Source organism: Piliocolobus tephrosceles, chromosome 13, assembly GCF_002776525.5.
Source record: "Piliocolobus tephrosceles isolate RC106 chromosome 13, ASM277652v3, whole genome shotgun sequence".
Lineage (NCBI taxonomy): Eukaryota > Metazoa > Chordata > Mammalia > Primates > Cercopithecidae > Piliocolobus > Piliocolobus tephrosceles.
In genome coordinates this window covers 65,957,562-65,980,181 of record NC_045446.1, presented here as the reverse complement: position 1 = coordinate 65,980,181, position 22,620 = coordinate 65,957,562, and the positions used below count along the sequence as shown (strand labels likewise).

The 22,620-nt window shown below is 45.1% G+C and overlaps 1 protein-coding gene across 3 annotated transcripts in view; it reads right to left on the bottom strand.

Moving 5' to 3' along the window:
- UVRAG (UV radiation resistance associated) overlaps positions 1–19,303 on the bottom strand; it is a 335,807-nt gene extending 316,504 nt beyond the window's left edge. For all 3 annotated transcript variants that reach the window (XM_023209367.1, XM_023209368.1, XM_023209369.1), the window contains exon 1: positions 18,952–19,303. In XM_023209367.1, the coding sequence (XP_023065135.1) occupies positions 18,952–19,068 (117 nt within the window). In that variant the 5' untranslated portion in view covers positions 19,069–19,303. The remainder of the gene's footprint in view (positions 1–18,951) is intronic.
- Between the last annotated feature and the right edge of the window lie 3,317 nt (positions 19,304–22,620).

Genomic DNA, 22,620 nt, shown 5'->3' with positions numbered 1-22,620 from the left:
TTTGTTATAATGTAATAATTGGTAGTTTCCAGTTCCTGACACGAGCTTCTAAGACCCTTGGAATCTCTGGAGTGATAACAGTGTCTTTTGCATGCTAATAAGATAACTGGTGGCTGGGAGTCCCTCAGAGAGCTTCAGGGCAGAAACACTGAGGCTTGATTAGAGGGTTAGAACTTTTAGCTCTACCCTCCCCCCTACCTCCAGGGAGGGGAGAGAGGCTGGAGATTGTGTTAATCACCAACAGCCAATGATATAATCAATCATGGCTAAGTAATAGCACCTCCCTGAAACTCTAAATAGAGCTTGGAGAGCTTCTGAAATGGTGGACAGATCGAAGTGCTAGGAGGCATCTAAGTGCTAGGAGGCTGGTGCACCCAGAGAGGGCATGAAAGCTCCACGTCCCTTGCCCTATTTATCTCTTCCATTGGCTGTCCCCAGGTTGTATCCTTTATCACAAACCTATAATAATACATAAAATGTTTTCTTGAGTTCTGTGAGCCATTCTAGCAAATTACTGACCACAAGGAGCAGGTCACAGTAACCTTCAGTTTATAGCTAACAGCTGAGAAGTACAGGAGGCCTGCGACTGGAACTTGCGACTGACATCTGTGGGAGCAGCCTTGTGGGACTGGGCCCTTAACTTGTAGGTCATAACTCCTGGTAAATAGCATCAGAATTGAACTCAACACAAGGATGCCCAGCTGGTATAAAAGAATCGGTTGATGTTGGGGGGAAAACCCAACATATTTGTCGTCAGAAGTGCTGTAAGTAGAACAGTACAGACTGTCCTAGGTACAGATGGTCCCTGACTTAGGACGGTTTGACTTAATGATGCTTTTACTTTATGATGGTGTGAAAGTAATATGCATTCAGTAGAAATCATACATGGAGTGCCCATACAGCCATCCTGTTTTTCATCTTCAGGTCAGCATTCAATAAATTACATGAGTAAATTACATGAGATATTCGATACTTGTTTAAAAATCAGCTTTGTGTTAGACGATTTTGTCCAACTATAGGCTAACAGAAAGTGTCTGAGAACATAGGCTAGGCTAAGCTACGGTGTTTGAGAGGTCAGGTTTATCAAATGCACTTTCAACTTAGCAATATTTTTAATTAACAGTGGGTTCATCAGGACATACCCCCATCATAAGTCAAAAGGCATTTGTACTCTCCAACTCCCTGTTTCCACCGCCCACCTCTAAGCTCCTTAAACTCTGGCCTCAATTATCTGCCATTCTTTTTACACCTTCTTTTTTGCTCAAGCTGGTCCCTCTGCCAGCATGCATTTCCCATCTCAGTACTTCTTTCGAACCATCTCTTATATTGCACTAAAATAGCCTAGTGACATATTTGTCTTACCCACTAGATTTGATTTCTTTTTTTTTTTGACAGAGTTTCGCTCTTTTTGCTCAGGCTGGAGTGCAATGGTGCAATCTTGGCTCACTGCAACCTCGGCCTCCCAGGCTCAAGTGATTCTCCTGCCTCAGCCTCCCCAAGTAGCTGGGATTATAGACAACACCCGGCTAATTTAGAGACGGGGTTTCACCATGTGGACCAGGATGGTCTCAATCACTTGACCTCATGATCTGTCCGCCTCGGCCTCCCAAAGTGCTGGGATTACAGGCGTGAGCCACAACTCCTGGCCACCCACTAGATTATGAGTCCCTCTAGGGCAAAGACACATTTATCCTGTATCTTCAGTGCCTGACAAATGGGAATAGCAATGACAGTAGCAACAACATTTTCTGAACACTTACTGTAAACCAAGCACCTTTTTAGGGAAATTTATGACGCACTTAATCCTCTAAACAACCCTACAAGGTAGGCTATTATTATGACCATTTTACCTGAGTCTCCCTGAGGCACACAGAAACTGAGTAACTTCCAGATTGCCTAACTTAGTTTAGGCACATAGGAAATGGCTGGACCAGGATTTGAACACAAGCAATCAGGCTCTAGTGTCCATATTCTTAACCACTGTGAGATACATCGTAGAAACTCAAAAAATAACTGTTGAGGCTGGGCGCGGTGGCTCAAGCCTGTAATCCCAGCACTTTGGGAGGCCGAGACGGGCGGATCACGAGGTCAGGAGATCAAGACCATCCTGGCTAACATGGTGAAACCCCGTCTCTACTAAAAAAATACAAAAATCTAGCCGGGCGAGGTGGCGGGCGCCTGTAGTCCCAGCTACTCAGGAGGCTGAGGCAGGAGAATGGCCGAAACCCGGGAGGCGGAGCTTGCAGTGAGCTGAGATCCGGCCACTGCACTCCAGCCTGGGTGATAGAGCGAGACTCCGTCTCAACAAAAAAAAAAAAAAAAAAAAAAAACTGTTGAATTAATGATGGTGTAGAACAGAGTTGAACACAATATTTGTAGAATGAAAGTATTCGAGACAAAAGCATTTGGCAATTGAGGAAATGGAGGCACACAGAGGTTAAAAATGTGCACAGAGCTACAGATAACCTAGTCTTCTCACTGTATAAAGCTTAAGAACATGAGGACTAGACCAAAGCGCTTTTTCCAAAGTTACCTTAGTTATACCCAGCACCAGCGTTACAACAAGTCTTCCTATGACACCATATTAAAGAATACTTACGGCTGGGCGCGATGCCTGTAATCCCAGCACTTTGTGAGGCCAAGGCGGGTAGATCACGGTCAGGAGATCGAGACCACAGGGCTAACATGGTGAAACCCAGTCTCTACTAAAAATACAAAAAAAAATCAGCTGGGCATGGTGGCATGCACCTGTAGTCCCAGCTACTCGGGAGGCTGAGGCAGGAGAATCGCTTGAACCCAAGAGGCAGAGGATACAGTGAGCCGAGATTGCACCACTGCACTCCAGCCTGGCCAAAAGCGAGACTCTGTCTCCAAAAAAAAAAAAAAAGGGAATACTTACTTGCTATAAGAAGCCTCAAAACCATATTCAAAGACATTCTGGCATTCCAAGAATAACAGAAGTTGGAGAAGGAAGTACACTAGAGTATAATGCAGTATCTGATACACAGAAGGAATTTAATACCAATTAATTGGCCGGGCACAGTGGCTCACAGCTGTAATCCCAACACTTTGGAAGGACGAGGCAGGCAGATCACTTGAGGTTAGGAGCTGGAGACCAATGTGGTAAACATGGCAAAACCGTGTCTCTAATAAAAATACAAAACTTAGCCAGGTGTGGTGGCACGCACCTGTAGTCCCAGCTACGTGAGAGGCCGAGGCACAAGAATCGCTTAAACCCAGGAGGTGGAGGCTGCAGTGAGCCGAGATTATGCCACTGCACTCCAGCCTGGGCAACAGAGTGAGACTTTATCTCAAAAAAATAAAAAGAAAAAGACGACAAATATTTCATAGTAAATGAAAATTAATAATTTCAGTATCCTTAAAGTTTTACTGGAATACAGTCACACTCATTTGTTTACATATAGTATAGGGCTGTTTCTGCACTACAGCAACCAGTTGAGTACTTGCTACTAAGACTCCAGGAGGCCTGCTGAGACAGAAACATGTTCACTATCTGGTTCTTCACAGAAAAGCTTGCTAACCACCTTGTCACTCATGCACCAGAAAGTAAGGTCCATAAAGGCAATGTCTCTGTCTTGCTTGCTGTTTTATTTCCAGCACCTAGACAGTCCCTGGCATTTACAAGCATTCACATTTATGCAACATTAAATAAGTGAGGAATTACTCAAATGAACTTTAAGAAGCCAAACAAAATGGGTCACAGTTAAGAAAGTCTTCCATATTACACTGATCTTTACAGGACACCTTAACGAAGACAAGAATGTCATTGAGAAAAGTGGTATTGCTTTCATTCGCTAAAATGTTAATGTCTGGGTATCCATGAGAAGCAGCTTTCTAATTTTTTAGTAGTTTTTGGGTAGTTGTACAATATCAAAAATGCACTAGTTTGCAATTAAGAAATTCTGCAATTCAGCAGGGTACAGTCGCACACATCTATAGTCCCAGCTACTACAGAGGCTAAGGCAGAAGGATCCATTTAAAACCCAGGAGTTCAAGGTTGTAGTGCATTACCTGTGAATAGCCACTATACTTCAGCCTGACCCTGGGCAATATAATGAGACCCAGTGTCTCAAAAAAAGAAACCAAAAAGAAATTCTGCAACTCTACAGTGTCCTCATCTAATAACCAGACTGGCTGGGTATAATGGCTCACACCTGTAACCCCAACACTTTGGGAGGCCAAGGTGGGCAGACTGCTTGAGCTCAGGAGTTTGAGACCAGCCTGGGCAACATGGCAAAACCCCATCTCTACCAGAAAAACTACAAAAATTAGCCAGGCATGGTGGCGCGCAACTGTAGTCCCAGCAGCAAAACCCTGTCTCTACCAAAAATATATATATATACGTGTGGGTATGTGTATTTATTTTTGCATATGTGTGTATGTATATATACACATATATATATATGTACACACACACACACACACATATATATATATAAATTAGACAGGCATGGTGGTGCACGCCTGTAGTCTCGGCTACTCAGGAGGCTAAGGTGGGAGGATCACCTAAGTCAAGGCGGTCCAGATTGCAGGTGAACCATGATTGCACCACTGCATTCCAGCCTGGGCAACCTTGTCTCCAAAATTTAATTAATTCATCATCATCATCATCATCATCATCATCATCATCAGACTGGTGACTTTTTTTTTTTTTAGAGATGGGGGTCTCACTATATTGCCTAGGCTGGAATCAAACTCCTGGCCTCAAGCAATCCTCCCACCTCAGCCTCCCAGGTAGGCTAGCATTACAGGAGCATAGCACGGCACCCAATTTATACTGATGTTTTTGATAGAAGTGTATGACTATCACCAGTCAACCAATCACTCCAGAGTACCTGGGCAGCTACTCCTTATTTTTATATTTATATTAAACACACTCCATGTAGAATAAACTCCAATAAGTCAATGCATGAAAACAAGTCTGAAATATCTACTATATATATAATTCTATAATGGTACCAATTCTATCCTGTAATGAGTATAGTCCTGCAAATTATCCTAGACCTGCAATGAGCACCCCACAGCCTACCTGCCAACCTTGCTTCATAATCTATTTTCAGAATAAAAAACCAGAAAGCTTTCTTCATGTTGTTGCTTCTCATGTATACTGAGATATTAACATTTTAGTGGATGAAAGCAATACTGATTTTCTTGAGGACAGTCTTATTTTCATTAAAAGGAGACAATGTTAAAACAAAAAAGGTTTTTCAAAATCCTAAGCAAGATTATTTTTATTCGGTATTTTTTAAGAGTTCAGTTTTCTGGATTAGCTGTCATACAAAAGAATGATTGGAATTGAGGAAGGAAATAGTTCATGTTCCCTGAAAGACGTAAGTAGGTTGGCAGACACAAGACGTACAGTTCCGAATCCTGTGTCTAACAATTCAAACAAGGCACTTTAAAAGTATCTATTGAATAAATGGCTATCTCTCAGTTTTTCCTATCCTGCACTCAGAATTAGTTTTTTATTGGTCTGTTTGTTTTTGAGACAGAGTTTTGCTCTTGTTGCCCAGGCTGGAGTGCAGTGGCGTGATCTCGGCTCACTGCAACCTCGCCTCCTGGGTTCAAGCGATTCTTCTGCCTGAGCCTCCTGAGTAGCGGGGATTACAGGCACCTGCCACCACGTCCAGCTAATTTTTTATATTTTTAGTAGAGATGGGATTTCGCCATGTTGTGCGGGCTGGTGTCGAACTCCTAACCTCAGGTGATCCACCTGCCTCAGTCTCCCAAAGTGCTAGGATTAAGGCACGAGCCACCACACTCGGCCCAGAATTAGTTTTAACCTGGGCGAATATGAACACATGAATTACTTGTATTCACTAATGCTAAACCCTTAATCACAAAAGGTACACTCATGTTAAAGAGTATAAAGTTTTTCCTGAAGAAAAAAAAAAAAACAGATAATAAGCCTGATTCTCAGGTTTACTTTTATGATCTATTAAGTCTGATTCTCACTTTTACTTTTATGTCATCCCTTTTTTCTTTCCCAGGAGTTTACTGACAAAAGCCAAAGGCTGCTGCTAGTTTCAGCTTCCTGGTATTACTCATTATTTTCAAAAATGTCTGACTGCATCTTTTGGGCATTATAAAAACCACAGTAGGAAAAAATGCCAGCTATTTCAATGGACCAACAAAGACTCCAAAGTGGTAAGTTTTGATGCTCAACTTCAGCATTATCATTCTCAGCCTCTTAATCAATAAGCACACTATACTGGAGTTTTCACAAAGAATGGATAAGTAAAATGCCTAATGACATTACTACTACATAGGGTCTACAGCAGTCAACACCAAATATTACATAGAATAAAACCCTTGCCATCAAAAACCCCACAATCACCAGATGGTTACTCTTTCAGAAACTTAAAGAGGCAGAGAACAGAAGTAGAATATTAAAAAAAAAAAAAAAAAAGATAGGCATGGTAAGTACCCAGGGACAAAACAGAAGACTGATCATTTAAGCTCGAGAGGGACATTCCAAAGTTTCACTCTAATTCACACCATAAAAGGGAGGTGGAGGGTGGACTCTGATAAAGAGAACGTTAAAATACAGCCTCTCCTCCATTTCAATTCTAGCCTAAAATCCCCAAAGCTGTGAGGCTAAAGTGCCAAAGCATCGAGTGAAGTTTAAGAAACAAGTTCTTGGCCAAGAGCAGTGGCTCACGCCTGTAATCCCAGCACTTTGGGAGGCAGAGGCGGGCAGATCACGAGACCAGGAGTTTGAGACCAGCCTGGCCAACATGGTAAAACCCCATCTCTACTAAAGACACAAAAAATTAGCTGGGAGTGGTGGTGGGCACCTGTAATCCCAGCTACTCTGGAGGCTGAGGAAGGAGAATCACTTGAACCCGGGAGATGGAGGTTTCAGTGAGCCAAGATTGTGCCACTGCACTCCAGCCTGGCCACAGAGCGAGACTCCGTCTTAAAAGAAAAGAAAAAGAAACAAGTTCTTGGCCAGGCACGGTGGCTCACGCCTGTAATCCCAGCACTTTGGGAGGCCAAATTGGGTGGATCACCTAAGGTCAGGAGTTCGAGACCAGCCTGGCCAACGTGGTGAAACCCTATCTCTACTAAAATTACAAAAATCAGCCAAGCGTGCTGGCAGGCACCTGTAATCCCAACTACTAAGGAGGCTGAGGCAGGAGAATCGCTTGAACCCAGGAGGTGGAGGTTGCAGTGAGCCGAGATCACACCACCCACTGCACTCCAGCCTGGGTGACAAGAGCAAAATTTCATCTCAAAAAAAAAAAAAAGAAACAACTTCTCAACACACCCAGCCAAGAACAGTGGAACTGTTTACAAGACCCAGGTTCTGTTTATTTCTCCAGCACAAGCAGGAACAAGACACAACACAGATCTGTTAAACTAATACTCTTCACTAAATACTTTAGGGCAAGAATAAACAGATAGAACAAGTCTGTGGCCAGGCAAACAGTTTCACCTTGGAGGGTTTCAGGTTTTGCATCTGTAAAATTCCATGATTCAAAATCCATGTTTCCATCTTAAAATAAGAGGGAAAACAAGGTTATGTGATACTAAATCAAGAAGGTGTACTATGAATTGTAAAATTCCAATGTCAAGTTTCCATTCTGCGTGTACTCCTCTACCTTTATAATCTAAGGAGGCAACTGCTAAAATATTGTACAAGGCATTGAAAAAATTTAACAATATAAGACATTACTGGCCAGACATGGTGGCTCACGCCTGCAATCCCAGCACTTTGGGAGGCCGAGACAGGTGGATCACCTGAGGTCAGGAGTTTGAGACCAGCCTGGCCAATGTGGTGAAACCCATCTCTACTATAAATACAAAAATTACCATCCTGGCTAACACGGTAAAACCCCGTCTCTACTAAAAAATACAAAAAACTAGCCGGGCGACGTGGCGGAGGCCTGTAGTCCCAGCTACTCGGGAGGCTGAGGCAGGAGAATGGCGTAAACCCGGGAGGCGGAGCTTGCAGTGAGCTGAGATCCGGCCACTGCACTCCAGCCTGGGTGGCAGAGCAAGACTCCGTCTCAAAAAAAAAAAAAAAATTAGCCAGGCGGGGTGGCAGGGGCCTGTAATCCCAGCTACTTGGGTGGCTGAGGCAGGAGAATTACTTGAACCTGGGAGGCAGAGGTTGCAGTGAGCTGAGATCGTGCCATTGCACTCCATCCTGGGCGACAACACAGAAACTCTGTCTCAAAAAAAAAAAAAGACATTATTTATGTCACTAAACCTAAAACAAAGCATAAACCTAAAATGTTTCAACCTCTCTCTTCAGAAAGATGTCTTTAATTTTTCTAAAACACCTTTAGTTTGTAGCTGTACACATTCCAGTATGTTAAAAACGACAAATTTCTTTTTCTCCCCAGCAGTAACATGTCTGACAGGTAAAAATACACAGCTGATCAAAAATACACATTTAGAAACTACGAAAATCTAATTTTTTTTCATTCTACCATACATTTCACTTCAGGCCCAACTTATTAGTTTCAATTCTCCTTGTGCTCTATTTCTAGTCAGTTTCACTTCTGAATTTTCTACCACAAAGAACTGTGATCCTGTAGAGACGCTGTAAGGTAAACACTAAATAAACATAGCTTTTCCTTTCCAAAAAAAACTCATTTTCACAGGAAAAAGAGAAACAAACAAAAAACATAAATTCCTAATAGCATTTTGTCACATAAAAAATAATGATTTCAAGATGCTGATATCTTAAGTTTCTGAGGTTTCCTCATATCATTTTATTTACAAGAGCCAAAGCAACACAAAAATTGCCATCATATTACTTTGTAGGTACTGAACTATATATTACATTTTTTCTTTGAGTTACAAGGGGCTTAGTAAATATTTGCAGAAGGAATGAATGTACACAGCATGGTAGTGCATTGCATGAGGCACATGTTTCTGATAAGATGAACGGCCTTGCCAATAAAACTGATTTTTTTAATAATAGAAAGATGATTAAATTAGATTTACAAAAGTAGGGTATCCAAATAAACATAAACATACAAGGGGAAAATATTTATCCTGTGCGGCAAAATCAAGCTTTAGATCTACTTTTCTGCTTCTATCATTTTTTTTTTTTTTTTTTTTTGTATGGGTTTCAATACCATTGAATCCAATCTTTGCTTGTTCTCTTTAGGCTGTAAAGTTATTCAAGGGAAAGACTCATAAACAAAAAAAATTGTACATGAGTTCCTACTAAATCATCAGCACAGTGTTAGGCACAAGTGCTGTAGGAAATAAAATATAAAGCCTGATGGTACCAAACTCTGAGGTAATTAAAACTTTTCACTAGAACCCTGCAAAGAATGGGTGTCTAGGGCAAACAGGAAACACCTAGATTGTAGACCCTTTGTTGACATTCTGTGTGACTTTAAAGTTACCTGCCCAGTGCAGTGGCTCATGCCTGTAATCCCAACGCTTTGGGAGGCCAGGACAGGAGGATTGCTTCAAGCCAGGAGTTAGAGACCAGCCTGGACAATATAGCAAGACTCTTTCTCTACAAAAATTAAAATTAAAAAATGAACTAGGCATGGTGGTGTGCACCTGTGGTCCCAGCTACTTGGGAGGCTGAGGCACATAACTTGAGTCCAGGAGTTAGAGACTGCAGTGAGCCATGATTTAATCTCCCATACAGAAAAATTCCAAATAATTTATGTAGCTACACTACCCTCAAGAAGGGGGAGCACAGATCTCACTCAAGTGTGGACTACACATAGTGACTTCCTTCCGAACACTACAGTATAGAGGGAAGGGGAGGAAGAGTAACCTTACAGCAGAGAAACCTGACAAACACTACCTGTGGCCTTTTAACTTATAATAATAAATGTATACTTTGGTCTTTGTACACAGTTCCTGGTGCAGAGCTCTTAAAACCTCTGTCATTCCCTGGGTGCCACAGGGGTGCTAGAAAATCTTTACTTTTAATATTTGGTCTTTGACCCCAGTTCCAGACACAACGCCTAGTACCTCAGCATTTCCTAGGTGAGAGGAACATCCTTTGTTCTAATGAGACAACTCTTGGTGGGCTCCTAGAAGGAGGATGGTCACCAGAAAGACCAAGCCATGATCAGAAGCTTGGAACTAGGCCGGGCGCGGTGGCTCAAGCCTGTAATCCCAGCACTTTGGGAGGCCGAGACGGGCGGATCACGAGGTCAGCAGATCGAGACCATCCTGGCTAACACGGTGAAACCCCGTCTCTACTAAACAATACAAAAAACTAGCCGGGCGAGGTGGCGGGCGCCTGTAGTCCCAGCCACTCGGGAGGCTGAGGCAGGAGAATGGAGTGAACCCGGGAGGCGGAGCTTGCAGTGAGCTGAGATCCGGCCACTGCACTCCAGCCTGGGCGACAGAGCGAGACTCCGTCTCAAAAAAAAAAAGCTTGGAACTTTCAGCCCCACTCCCCATCCTCCAGGAAGGAGAGAGGGAACTAAAGACTGACTTAATAATTGATCACGCCTACACGATGAAGCCTCCATAAAAATCACAGAACTACAGGTTTTGGAGAGTTTCTGGGTTGCTGAACATGTGGAGGGTGGAGCTGCTATGAGGGGGCATGAAAGCTCAGGGCCATTACCCCCATACTGTTCCCTGTTCCCTATGCATATCTTCCACCTGGCTGTTCATCCGTATCCTGTGTAATATTGTTTATTTAAACAAAAAAAACAGTAAGTGCAAGCAAGGTGCCTTCTTGAGTTCCAGTTGCTGCTCTAGTAAATGACTGAGCCTGAGGAGGGGAACATAAGAACCTCCAATTTATAGCCAGTTGGACAGAAGTTCCAGAGACCCAGACTTAACGACTGGCATGTGAAGTAGGGGACAGTTTTATGGGACTGAGCCTTTAACTTGTGGAATATGATACTAACTCTAAGGAGATTGTAGCAGAATTGAATTGAATCATAGGACACCATCACTAGAGAATCGCTTGGTGTATGGGGAAAACCCCCACACATCTAAACCCCCCAAATCTAATATATAGATTATATATAATCTAATATATATGTTGAGGGTATAATAGTGTAATAGGAGAAAACAGCTAGTTTGCTTTTCCTGTCATATGCTACCACAGCTGGTGATAAAAGTTAGTATCAACAGTGATAAATCAGCCAGGAATGGTGGCTCACACCTGTAATACCAGCACTTTGAGAGGCCAAGGTGGGTGGATCACCTGAGGTCAGGAGTTCAAGACCAGCCTGACCAACATGGTGAAACCCTGGCGTGGTGGTGGGCGCCTGTAATCACAGCTACTCAGGAAGCTGAGGCAGAAGAATCGCTTGAACCTGAGAGGTGGAGGTTGCAGTGAGCTGAGATCACGCCATTGCACTCCAGCCTGGGCAACAAGAGTGAAACTCTGCCTCAAAAAAAAACAAAAAAACAAAACAAACAAACAAGCAAAAAAAAAATGATAAATCATGTTAATAATATGTACATAATGTATGATGAAAATAGCACTTTACCTCTTGAGTCTTGCTCCCAAAACACCACCACCCTAGCAATCGTAAGAAAAAACAGCAGACGCCGGGCGCGGTGGCTCAAGCCTGTAATCCCAGCACTTTGGGAGGCCGAGACGGGCGGATCACGAGGTCAGGAGTTCGAGACCATCCTGGCGAACACGGTGAAACCCCGTCTCTACTAAAAAATACAAAAAACTAGCCGGGCGAGGTGGCGGGCGCCTGTAGTCCCAGCTACTCGGGAGGCTGAGGCAGGAGAATGGCGTAAACCCGGGAGGCAGAGCTTGCAGTGAGCTGAGATCTGGCCACTGCACTCCAGCGCGGGCGACAGAGCGAGACTCCGTCTCAAAAAAAAAAAAAAAGAAAAAACAGCAGACTAATTCCAATAGAGTGGCTTCCTACAAAACACCTGACGAATACTCAAAACCGTCAGTCATCAAAAACAAGGAAAGTCTGAGGAACTGCCACAACTAAGAGGAGGCAAGAGACAGAACAACTAAATACAATGTGGTATCCAGACAAGATCCTGGCACAGAAGAAGGACATCAGGTAAAAACTAAGAGTTGGCTGGGCATGGTGGCTCATGCTGTAATCTCAACACTGCTTTGGGTAGCCAAGCAAGGAGGATCTCTTGAGCCCAAGAGTTTGAGACCAGAGTGAGACTGATTTCTACAAAAAATTTTCAAATTAGTTGGGCGTGGAGGCACATGTCATTGTAGTCTCAGCTATTTGCGGGGGTGCTGAGGTGGGAGGATCACTTGACCCCAGGAGGTCAAGGCTGCAGTGAGCCATGATCATGCCACTGCACTTTAGCCTGGGCAACAGAGTGAGTCCCTGTCTCAAAACAAACAAGCAAACAAAGAAAGGACCCATCAAGAGACGAATGAATAAACAAAATGTAGTATATACATACAACAGAATACCATCCACCTTAAAAGGAATGAGATTCTAACATACCCTACAACATGGAGGAACCTTGAAAACATTGCAAAGTGAAATAAGCCAAACATGGGCCGGGCGCAGTGGCTCACGCCTGTAATCCCAGCTCTCAGGGAGGCAGAGGCGGGAGGATAGCTTGAGCCCAGGAGTTCGAGACCTGCCTGGGTAATACAGCGAGACCCCGTTCTCCACAAAAAGGAAAAAAAAAAAAAAGAAATAAGCCAAACATAAAAGGACAAATAATGTATGATGCCACTTATATGAGGTACCCAGAATAGTCAAATTCATAGAGACAGAAAGTAGAACCGAATTTACCAGGGGCTGGTAGGAGGTGAGAATGGGGAGTTGTTTTCTGTTTGGGATGATGTAAACATTCTGGAAATATACAGTGATGATGGCTGTATAACATTAAGTGTGGTTTTTTTTTTTAAGTTTCTTTTTTTTTTTTTTTTTTTTGAGACAGAATCTCGCTCTGTCACCCAGGCTGGAGTGCAGCGGCCGGATCTCAGTTCACTGCAAGCTCCGCCTCTCGGGTTTACACCATTCTCCTGCCTCAGCCTCCCGAGTAGCTGGGACTACAGGCGCCCGCCACCTCGCCCGGCTAGTTTTTTGTATTTTTTAGTAGAGACAGGGTTTCACCATGTTAGCCAGGATGGTCTCGATCTCCTGACCTCGTGATCCGCCCATCTCGGCCTCCCAAAGTGCTGGGATTACAGGCTTGAGCCACCGCGCCCAGCCAACATTAAGTGTGTTTTTAATGCCACTATATTGTATACTTTAAAAATATTTAAACAGCAAATTTTATGTTGTATATACAGTTAATCACATTTAATTACAGTCTTCCAGGCTGGAGTGCAGTGGTGCAATCAGGGCTCACTGCAGCCTTGACCTCCCAGGCTCAAGGGATCCTCCTGCCTCACCCTCCCAGAGTGCTCACCAGGCCTGGCCACAGTTGTTTAGAACTAAGAAAATCTAAATAAACTATGGATTTTTTTAGTCAATAATATACCAATATTGGTTCATTAATTCTAACAAATGTACCATATGTCAAGGCAGATGTTAAGAATAAGTGAGGCCGGGTGCGGTGGCTCACACCTGTAATCCCAGCACTTTGGGAGGCCAAGGCGAGCGGATCACCTGAGGTCAGGAGTTCAAGACCAGCCTGGCCAACATGGCAAAACCTCATCTCTACTAAAAATACAAAAATTAGCCAGGCACAGTGGCTCATGCCTGTAATCCCAGCTACTCAGGAGGCAGAGGCAGGAGAATCGCTTGAACCTGAAAGGTAGAGGTTGCAGTGAGCGGAGATCACACCACTACACTCCAGCCTGGGTAACAGAGCGAGACTCTGTCTCAAAAAAAAATAAATGAAATAAAATAAAATAAAATAAACCAGAATAAGTGAATAAGTGAAACCAGGTGTAGAGTATATGGGAACTTTCTGTAGTATCTTCTCAATTTTTCTATAAATATAAAACTTTTCTGGCTGGGCATAGTGGCTCATACCTATAATCCCACACTTTGGGAGGCCACAGCAGGAGGATTTCTTGAGGCCAGGAGTTTGAGACTAGCCTGGGCAAGACAGCAAGACCCCATCTCTATGAAAAAAATTTTAAAATGAACTGGGCATGGTGGGAACATGCCTGTAGTCCTAGATACTAGGGAGGTTGAGGCAAGAGAATCACTTGATCTCAGGAGGTTGAGGCCTCAGGGAGCCAATGATCGATCACAACATTGTACTCCAGACTGGGCAACAGAGCAAGATCTTGTCTCTAAAAAAAATAAAAATAAAAATATAGAAATAATTTTTTTTTTAGATAGAGTTTCACTCTTGTCACCCAGGTTGGAGTGCAACAGCACCATCTCAGCTCACTGCAGCCTCTGCCTCCCAAGTTCAAGCAATTCTCCTGCCTTAGCCTCCCGAATAGCTGGGATTACAGGTACCTGCCACCACACCTGGCTAATTTTTCTATTTTTAACAGAGACAGGGTTTCATCATATTGGCCAGGTTGGTCTCAAACTCCTGACCTCAAGTGATCATCCTGCCTCGGCCTCACAAAGTGCTGGTATTATAGGCATGAGCCACCATGCTCGGTCAAAAATAGAAACAAAACTTTCTAAAAAATAGTTTGTTTTGGGCCGGGCGCGGTGGTTCACACCTGTAGTCCCAGCACTTTGGGAGGCCAAGGCAGGCAGATCACCTGAGGACAGGGGTTCAAGACCAGCCTGCCAACATAGTGAAACCCCATCTCTATTAAAAATACAAAAATTAGCTGGGCATGGTGGCACGGCCTGTGGTCCCAGCTATGCGGAAGGCTGAGGTAGGAGGATCGCTTGAACCCGGGAGGGGCAGGTTGCAGTGAGAGGAGATCGCACCACTGCATTCCAGCTTGGGTGACCAGAGTAAAACTGTCTCAAAAATCAAAAACAAACAAACAAACAAAAGTGTTTAAAAAAAAAAAGTGTGACTAGTTCTTGCTCAAATTACAGTAAAGTAAGATCACACAGAAGCAAAAGGAGACAAAATTAAGTAGTAGTCCCACCTGATACTGTCCAGGGGCTGATACAGACTATAGTTAGTACTCATACATGGAAAAGTTCAGGTGTTTGCAGTGTTAACTTTTTAAACATTACAGCCACTTCTAGAATCAACAGGACTTAATGAAGATTGGAATAAATGAGTCGATAATAATAAGGATATTATTCTCTATCCTAAAATGAAAATACACCTTAGAAAGGTGGTTCTCAACTAGGGGTAGTTTTGCCCCCTAAGAAACATTTGGCCATGTCTGAACTCATTTTTGATTGTCAGGACTGGGGAGGTCCTGCTGATATCTTGGGATGTGGCTAAACATGTAATGTCCATCTTCATTCCAAAATGTCAACAGTCCCAAGGTTGACAAACCCCATCTTGGAAGAAGGCTGGAACCACTGAATCTATGCTTTAACTTTATCATAGAAATCCTAAACCAACAGGGCTTATTTGTTTAGAAATATTGATACCTGACAGGCACAGTGGCTCACATTTGTAATTCCAGCACTTTGGGAGGCTGAGGCGGGAGGATCACAAGGTCAGGAGTTCGAGACCAGCCTGGCCAACACAGTGAAACACCGTCTCTACTAAAAATACAAAAATTAGCTGGGTGTGGTGGCAGACGCTTGTAATCCCAGCTACTTGGGAGGCTGAGGCAGGTGAATCACTTGAACCCAGGAGGCAGAGGTTGCAATCCGCGGAGATCGCACCACTGCACTCCAGCCTGGGCAACAGAGCTAGACTCTGTCTCAAAAACAAAAATTGATACCTTGCCAACTAGTATGGGATGTATTAAAATGTATGGTTTTGAAAGTATTATTTAAAGGAAAGTTAACAACTGACATTCCAATTTATCTAAACCTTGAAATTTTGTAAAAGCAAAAAAAGACAACAAAGTAATGCTAAAAAAAAAAAAAAAAAATTAGACATACACAGATACTCCATGACTCTAACAATACTGAGTAAAAGAAACCAGACACAAAAAAATACAGTTTGCACAACTCCATTTATACAAAGCTCAAGAATAGGCAAAAACTGATCTTTTACATTAGAAATCAGAAAAGTGGTTCCTTTAGAGAAAAAGGAAAAGTAGAGATGGGAGAGAACATAAGGAGGACTTCCAGGATGTCAATAATTTTGGAGTTTTTTTTTTTTTTTAAGACTGAGTCTCACTCTGTCACCCAGGCTGGAGTGCAGTGGCACAATCTCAGCTCACTGCAACCTGCGCCTCCCAGGTTCAAGCGATTCTCCTGCTTCAGCCTCCCAAGTAGCTAGGATTACAAATGTGCACCACCACATCTGGCTATTTATTTTATTTTATTTTTGTATTTTTAGTAGAGACGGGGTTTCGCCAAGTTGGCCAGGCTGTTCTCAAATTTCTGGCCTCAAGTGATCCCCCCACCTCAGCCTCCCAAAGTGCTAGGATTACAGGCATGAGCCACTGCACTCAACCAAAATTTTGTATTTCTTTTTTTTTTTTTTTTTTTTTTTTTTTGAGGCAGAGTCTAGCTCTGTCGCCCGGACTGGAGTGCAGTGGCCGGATCTCAGCTCACTGCAAGCTCCGCCTCCCGGGTTTATGCCATTCTCCTGCCTCAGCCTCCCGAGGAGCTGGGACTACAGGCGCCCGCCACCTCGCCCGGGCTAGTTTTTGTATTTTTTTTTTTTTAGTAGAGACGGGGTTTCACCGTGTTGGCCAGGATGGTCTCGATCACCTGACCTTGTGATCCGCCCGTCTCGGCCTCCCAAAGTGCTGGGATTACAGGCTTGAGCCACCGCGCCCGGCCAATTTTGTATTTCTTAATCTGGGTAGTGCTTACATAACTGTTCCCTTGGTGACAATTCATCAACTGAATAATAATAATCTGTGCACTTAACTATATACAAATAAAACTTCAACAAAATTTTATTGATACTATTTATACACTAAAAACTGAGCATTTTGACCCCAAAAGCTAAATTAATGTCAACTGCAAAAGTAAAAGTGCTTTGTTATATAGGCTGCCTTCCAAGAATTCAAGGATGACACCCCCAGAAAGCTGTAAATAGCATACTCGGCACTCATATAGCATTCAGCTGTACACTTAAGCCACTATATATCCCTCGGCACCAATCCAAAAGTTTGACAAACACTAACAAATGAGGCTGAAATTATTCTATCAACAGTTTGTTTGCATTAGTTTTCCCAGTGTTAAACTGTGAACTGTTATCAGAGAACATGCTCTATGAAGTAAATGATGCTTTCTCTTTCCTAATACCACATGCTCTCAAAGCTCCCCCAAATTAAACCCTTCTTGGCCCCTGAACTCCTTAGGACTTCTCCAGGCTGTTTCTAAGGGTGCTCCCTATTTCCTCTCCCAGTATCCACCCTCACACTCTACCTCCTACACATACAAAAACTCACATTAATGCTCACTCCAGAGATGTGTCTCCCTAGCCAGACTTCTACCCTCTTCCAGTATCTCACAATACAATCCAAACTCCCACTACCCTCAAACTCCTACTATTCAGAAATTCCCTGCCAACAGCATCACAAAACCAGGGCACATGGTATCTTTTCAATCCTCTTCGGTAGTAGGTAGTAGTCACACAAAAAGCCGTTGCTACTGTAAGCTCTTCCGTCTGCCTATTCAATGGCAACCACAGTGGTTATTATCTCCAACTCCTCTCTTCCCTTTAGCCCCTGCCTCTTTTACTGCATTCAAATCCATTTCACTTTTCAACCACTCTCTCCCCCACAACCTCTCCCTTCCTCTTTGTGAATCCTTCCTAAGTCCCACTGGCAGCTGATGAAAAGTTGGAGGGGTGTATGAAGGAACTCACTCTGTCCTGTGTAAAGGTGGTGGAAGAAGGCTGCCCAAGTCTCAAGAACGTGCATGGCTGCAGAGTCAGACACTGGATTCTGCAACCCAGTCCCACCACTTACCAACTGGAAGGCTCTGGACAAGCCCCTGTTTCTTCAACTGCCAAATGGGGGTAATAAAAACAGTTATCTCACAGAGTTGCGAAAATTCAGTGAACTAATGGCCACTGAGCCCTTTGCACAAATCCAACACGGTAGGGTCTCAATAAATGATAGTTTCTCCTAGATCCTCTTCTTGGAAGGAGGAATAAAGGGAGAGGGTGAAAGGTACTTTCTTTAGGTCTCTTTAATGCTAAGACTCCTGCAAAATCTCCCTTGAGGGACAGAAGGAAGGCAACTGATATAAGGAGGCAAGCACTCTACAGATATGTGAGTGAAACAAAGAGTTTTGTCAGACCTCCAAAGTCAGTGTTTCCCCCTTCTTATCTCCCTACAAGGCAGAGCCAAGAAGTCCTCAAAGCCCTTCTTAAAGGATGGAGGAACACATGAATATATACATCAAATCCTCCTTCCACAGAGACTCACTGGAGGGAATGAAGAAGGAAAGAGTCCTCCTAATTATTAAGATGCGTTCCTTGAGACTCGGAGAATTAGGAAGGAAACCCCCAAGTCTCAAATACATTTCTCTAAAGAGGCCGAATACTTAATAATCAAGGGAGATTAAAGCAAATGGTAGACACCCCAAAGTCTCCTCCAGGGCTCTTGCACGAAGAGTACAAACTGGTTTCTCCGTAAGCGGGGATGGCCAGGTGGGGAAAGAAAGAAAAAGTGCTTTCGCTGTGGCCCGTGGGACACAGGGGCTTCCCCGGGTCCCTTCCCGCGGGAAACGAGGGAGATGATCTACGCGGGGGAATCCCGGCTCCTTGCGTTGGGGGAGGTGGCCTCGGGCCGGGGCCCCAGGGACTTTCGCTGGCTGGCTGCTTGTCCCCTCACAAGTCCATCTCCTGTAACGGGATTCTCCTAGGACTCCGGGATCTCCCGGAGGTTCGGCCATCACTGGACCCCTCCCCGTACAATATCTCCTCACAGTCTTCCTCAGTCCCGCGAGCCCTCCGGGTTCCTGCTCTGGGTGTCCCGGCTCGTGGGGCCAACCCAGAGCCAGCAGGCTCTCCACGCGGGCCTGCCCGAGTCCCTCCCGAGGGCTGCGACCCGCGAGGGCTTACCTGCTGAGACGGCAGCTCCACATGCAGGGCCCGCGCGGCAGAACCGGGAGGCAGCGCGGCGGCCGGGCCCGGGGGTGGCGGAGGGACCTGGCCCCCGACCGACGCGGAGGCGCTCATCTGGATCCAGGAGCCGCCAAGCGGCTAGGCGCCCACTCCTCCGGCATCCGCCGCCGCCTCCTAACCACGACCTGCCAAGCTCCTGCAGCCTAGAAACCCGCCACCCGACAAGCAGGACTGCTCCGTCCAGACAGTGGCCGCCGCCGCTGCCGCCGCCGCTGCCGCCGCTGGCTAAGGAAGAGCCATATTACCGCAGTGCAACCCCTCCACCCTGCCGAGATCCGGCGCGCTCATTGGCTTAGCCCTCAAGGGGCGGGACCCAACGGCAGAAAAGGGGCGTGCTATTGGGTAGAAGGTCTGTCCATCGCTGGCCGTACTGAACTTGGGGGCGGAGGGACTCGAGGATGGCCTCAATTGCGTCTGTCAGGCCGCGGTGAAACCTGGGGCGGTGCTTCTTTTTTTTCCCAGTCTAATTGGTTTATTCACTACCAACGGGCAGAGGGTCCTGGTGGAGGCGGGAGGGCCATTGCACGAGGTCGCTGTCAATTGTCAGTAAAGGGAAAGAGGGGTGAGGTCTTGATTAGGTAGAGTGCGCGCCTGGGCTCCAGTGTCACGTGCAGGAGGCGGGAGAGTCACCTGATTAGGGAATATCGGTCTTCTGAGCCACTTCCGCCCTCGCTGGTTGCCGTGGTAACAGGCCTCCGGTGGAGGGCGAGGACCCGCTTGGAAGCCAGCTGGGTGGCGAACGCTTGTCTGCCTTGGCAGGCACCTTGCGCAGTCTTTTCCCGGCGTTCTCATCAGCGTGCAGGGATTGAAAAGGAATGCTTTATGGTTCAGCGGAGAGCCACCACGCAGGATGCACTGGGACCTGAGAACCGTTGGGCAGTCCCACCAGCTTTTTCATGACCAACTCCAACCCACAAGTACACGCCCTTTCTCGCACTCCACTAACTAGTACGCTGAGCTACAAGGTGTGCCAGGCACCCAGGACGCCAGATTCACCGCTTCAGGTGGGCTGCTTGTGCCGTCCCTAGAAAGCCTTTGCTACTTATCCATCAGTCTTAGCTGGGGCAGGAGTCCCTTCTTCCAAAAGGCTTCTCTGAGCCTCTCTGGGACCTTGAGTTAGGAATTTTGACCGTACCGTAGGTCTGGATTATCCTTTTTTTTTTTTTTTTTTTTAACTCTGCCTCATTCTTTCGCCCAGGCTGGAGTGCAGTGGCAAAATCACGGCTCACTGCAGCCTCGACCTCCTGGGCTCAAGTGATCCTCCTACCTAAGCCTCCTAAGTAGCTGGGAATACAGGCACATGCCACCACACCAAGCTAATTTTTAAATTTTTTGTAAAGATGGGGTCCTGGCCATATTTTCCAGGCTAGTCTCAAACTCCCAGGCTCAAGCGATCCTCCAGCCTCGGGCTCCCAAAGTATTGGGATTACAGGCATGAGCCACTGGGCCTGGCCACATTGTCTTTTAACACACACAAGCAGCCACCCTCCTTCCCACACACACACAATGCTGTGAATTCCTCAAGCAAAAAAGGACCTTGTCTGATTAATCTCTGGATCCCCAGTGCCTGACAGAGAATCAGGAAATGTTTGGTTTTTTTTTTCAGTGAAGGCCCGGCTCAAATGCCACCTCTTCCACGAAGACTTCTGTGATCCACAATGATATATCATCTCCAGTAATTCCTTCTACAATAAATAGCATGAGTCATTCTGCAGGATATTGATCTTCGTTTTTTTGCTCCCAGACTGAATTTTTCCACCACCTGGATGAACATAGCGAAAGAACATAGTGTTTTAGAGTCAGACACAATAGGAATCAGGCACTTTGGAATCTTGGCTCTGCCACCTTTGAGCTATGTATCCCAAGGCAAGTCAGTTCCCCTCTCTCAGCTTTAAAATAGTAGTAGGGTTGCTGTAGGGATTAAAGTAAATCAACATATGTAAAGTGCCCACACAGGACCTGGCATATAATAGTTGCATTTTAAATTTTTTAAACAAAATATAAGCATACTATCTTTCCAGGGTGTTCAGAAGCCTGAAAAATACCCTGGATCTTTTCTCAGAGCTGGATCACAAAGATGTCACACTGTCTCCTGTTCTGAGACACTGAGTGGTTCCTCATGACTGGAGTCTGGGGTGTGGGGTCAGGTGTTTGCTGAGAAAGGAGTCGCTTGGTCAGGTGTTTATTGAGAAAGGAGTCACTGGGAAATCCCAAATATTATCTGATTGAACTCATGTGGTGCCAAGATCTGGGGGGAATTTCACAGAAAACACATTTCTGTTTCTAAGCTGTATTAGTTTTCTGAGACTGCCATAACACATGATCACAAACTGGTATCTTGAAACAACAGAAATTCTCTCACTGTTCAGGAGTTTAGGATCCTGAAATCAAGGTGTCAGGAGGGCTGTGCTCTCTCGGAAGGCTCTAGGGGAGAATCCTTCCTTACATATTCCAGTTACTACTGGTGGCTCTAGTTTCTTAGCTAGTGGTTGCATAACTCCAATCTCTGCCTTTGTCATTGCGTGGGCTTCTCTTATTCCTGTGTGTGTGTGTGTGTGTGTGTGTGTGTGTGTGATGGAGTTTCACTCTTGTTGCCCAGGCTAGAGTGCAATGGCATGATCTCGGCTCACCGCAACCTCTGCCTCATGGGTTCAAGTGATTCTCCTGCCTCAGCCTCCCAAGTAGCTGGGATTACAGGCATGCACCACCACGCCCGGCTAATTTTGTAGTTTTAGTAGAGATGGGATTTCTTCATGTTGGTGGGGCTGGTCTCGAACTCTTGACCTCAGGTGATCTGCCCACCTCGGCCTCCCAAAGTGCTGGGATTACAGGCATGAACCACTGCAGCTGACCGCCTCTTCTTTCTTTTATGAAGACGTTGTCTTTAGGCCCTGGCACAATGACTCATGCCTGAAATCCCAGCACTCTGAGAGGCTGAGGTGGGTGGATCACTTGAGGTCAGGAGTTTGAGACCAGCCTGGCCAACATGACGAAACCCAATCTCTACTGAAAATACAAAAATCAGCCCGGCATGGAGGCCAGCGCCTATAATCCCAGCTACTTGGAAAGCTAAGACAAGAGAATCGCTTGAGGCCAGGAGGCGGAGGTTGCAGTGAGTCGAGATCGTGCCACTGCACTGCAGCCTGGGTGACAGAGCGAGACTCCGTCTCAAAAAAAAAAAAAACATTGTCTTTAGATTTAGGGCCCACCTAGATAATTTAGATTTCATCTTGAGATTATTCATTACATCTGCAAATACCTTTTTTCCCCAAATAAGGTCATATTAACAGGTTCCAGGGGTTAGAACATGGACGTATCTTTTAGGGGGCCATAACTCAGTTAAGAAAATGTACCTAGAGAAAGAACACAGAATTACTTCTTTCTCCTTTGGGCATCAGTTCTGAACTTTATCACTTCATTCATTCAATAAATGCACACTGAGGGCTTCTCTTATCAAGCTCTTTGCTAGATGCTGGGAAATCAGACCGAGATCCATCCCTAGAGGAGCTGCCCAACCTCTTATATGGGAGTCCAGTAAACAAAGAGTAGGCCAGGCACAGTGGCTCACGCTATAATCCTAGCACTTGGGGAGGCTGAGGCGGGCAG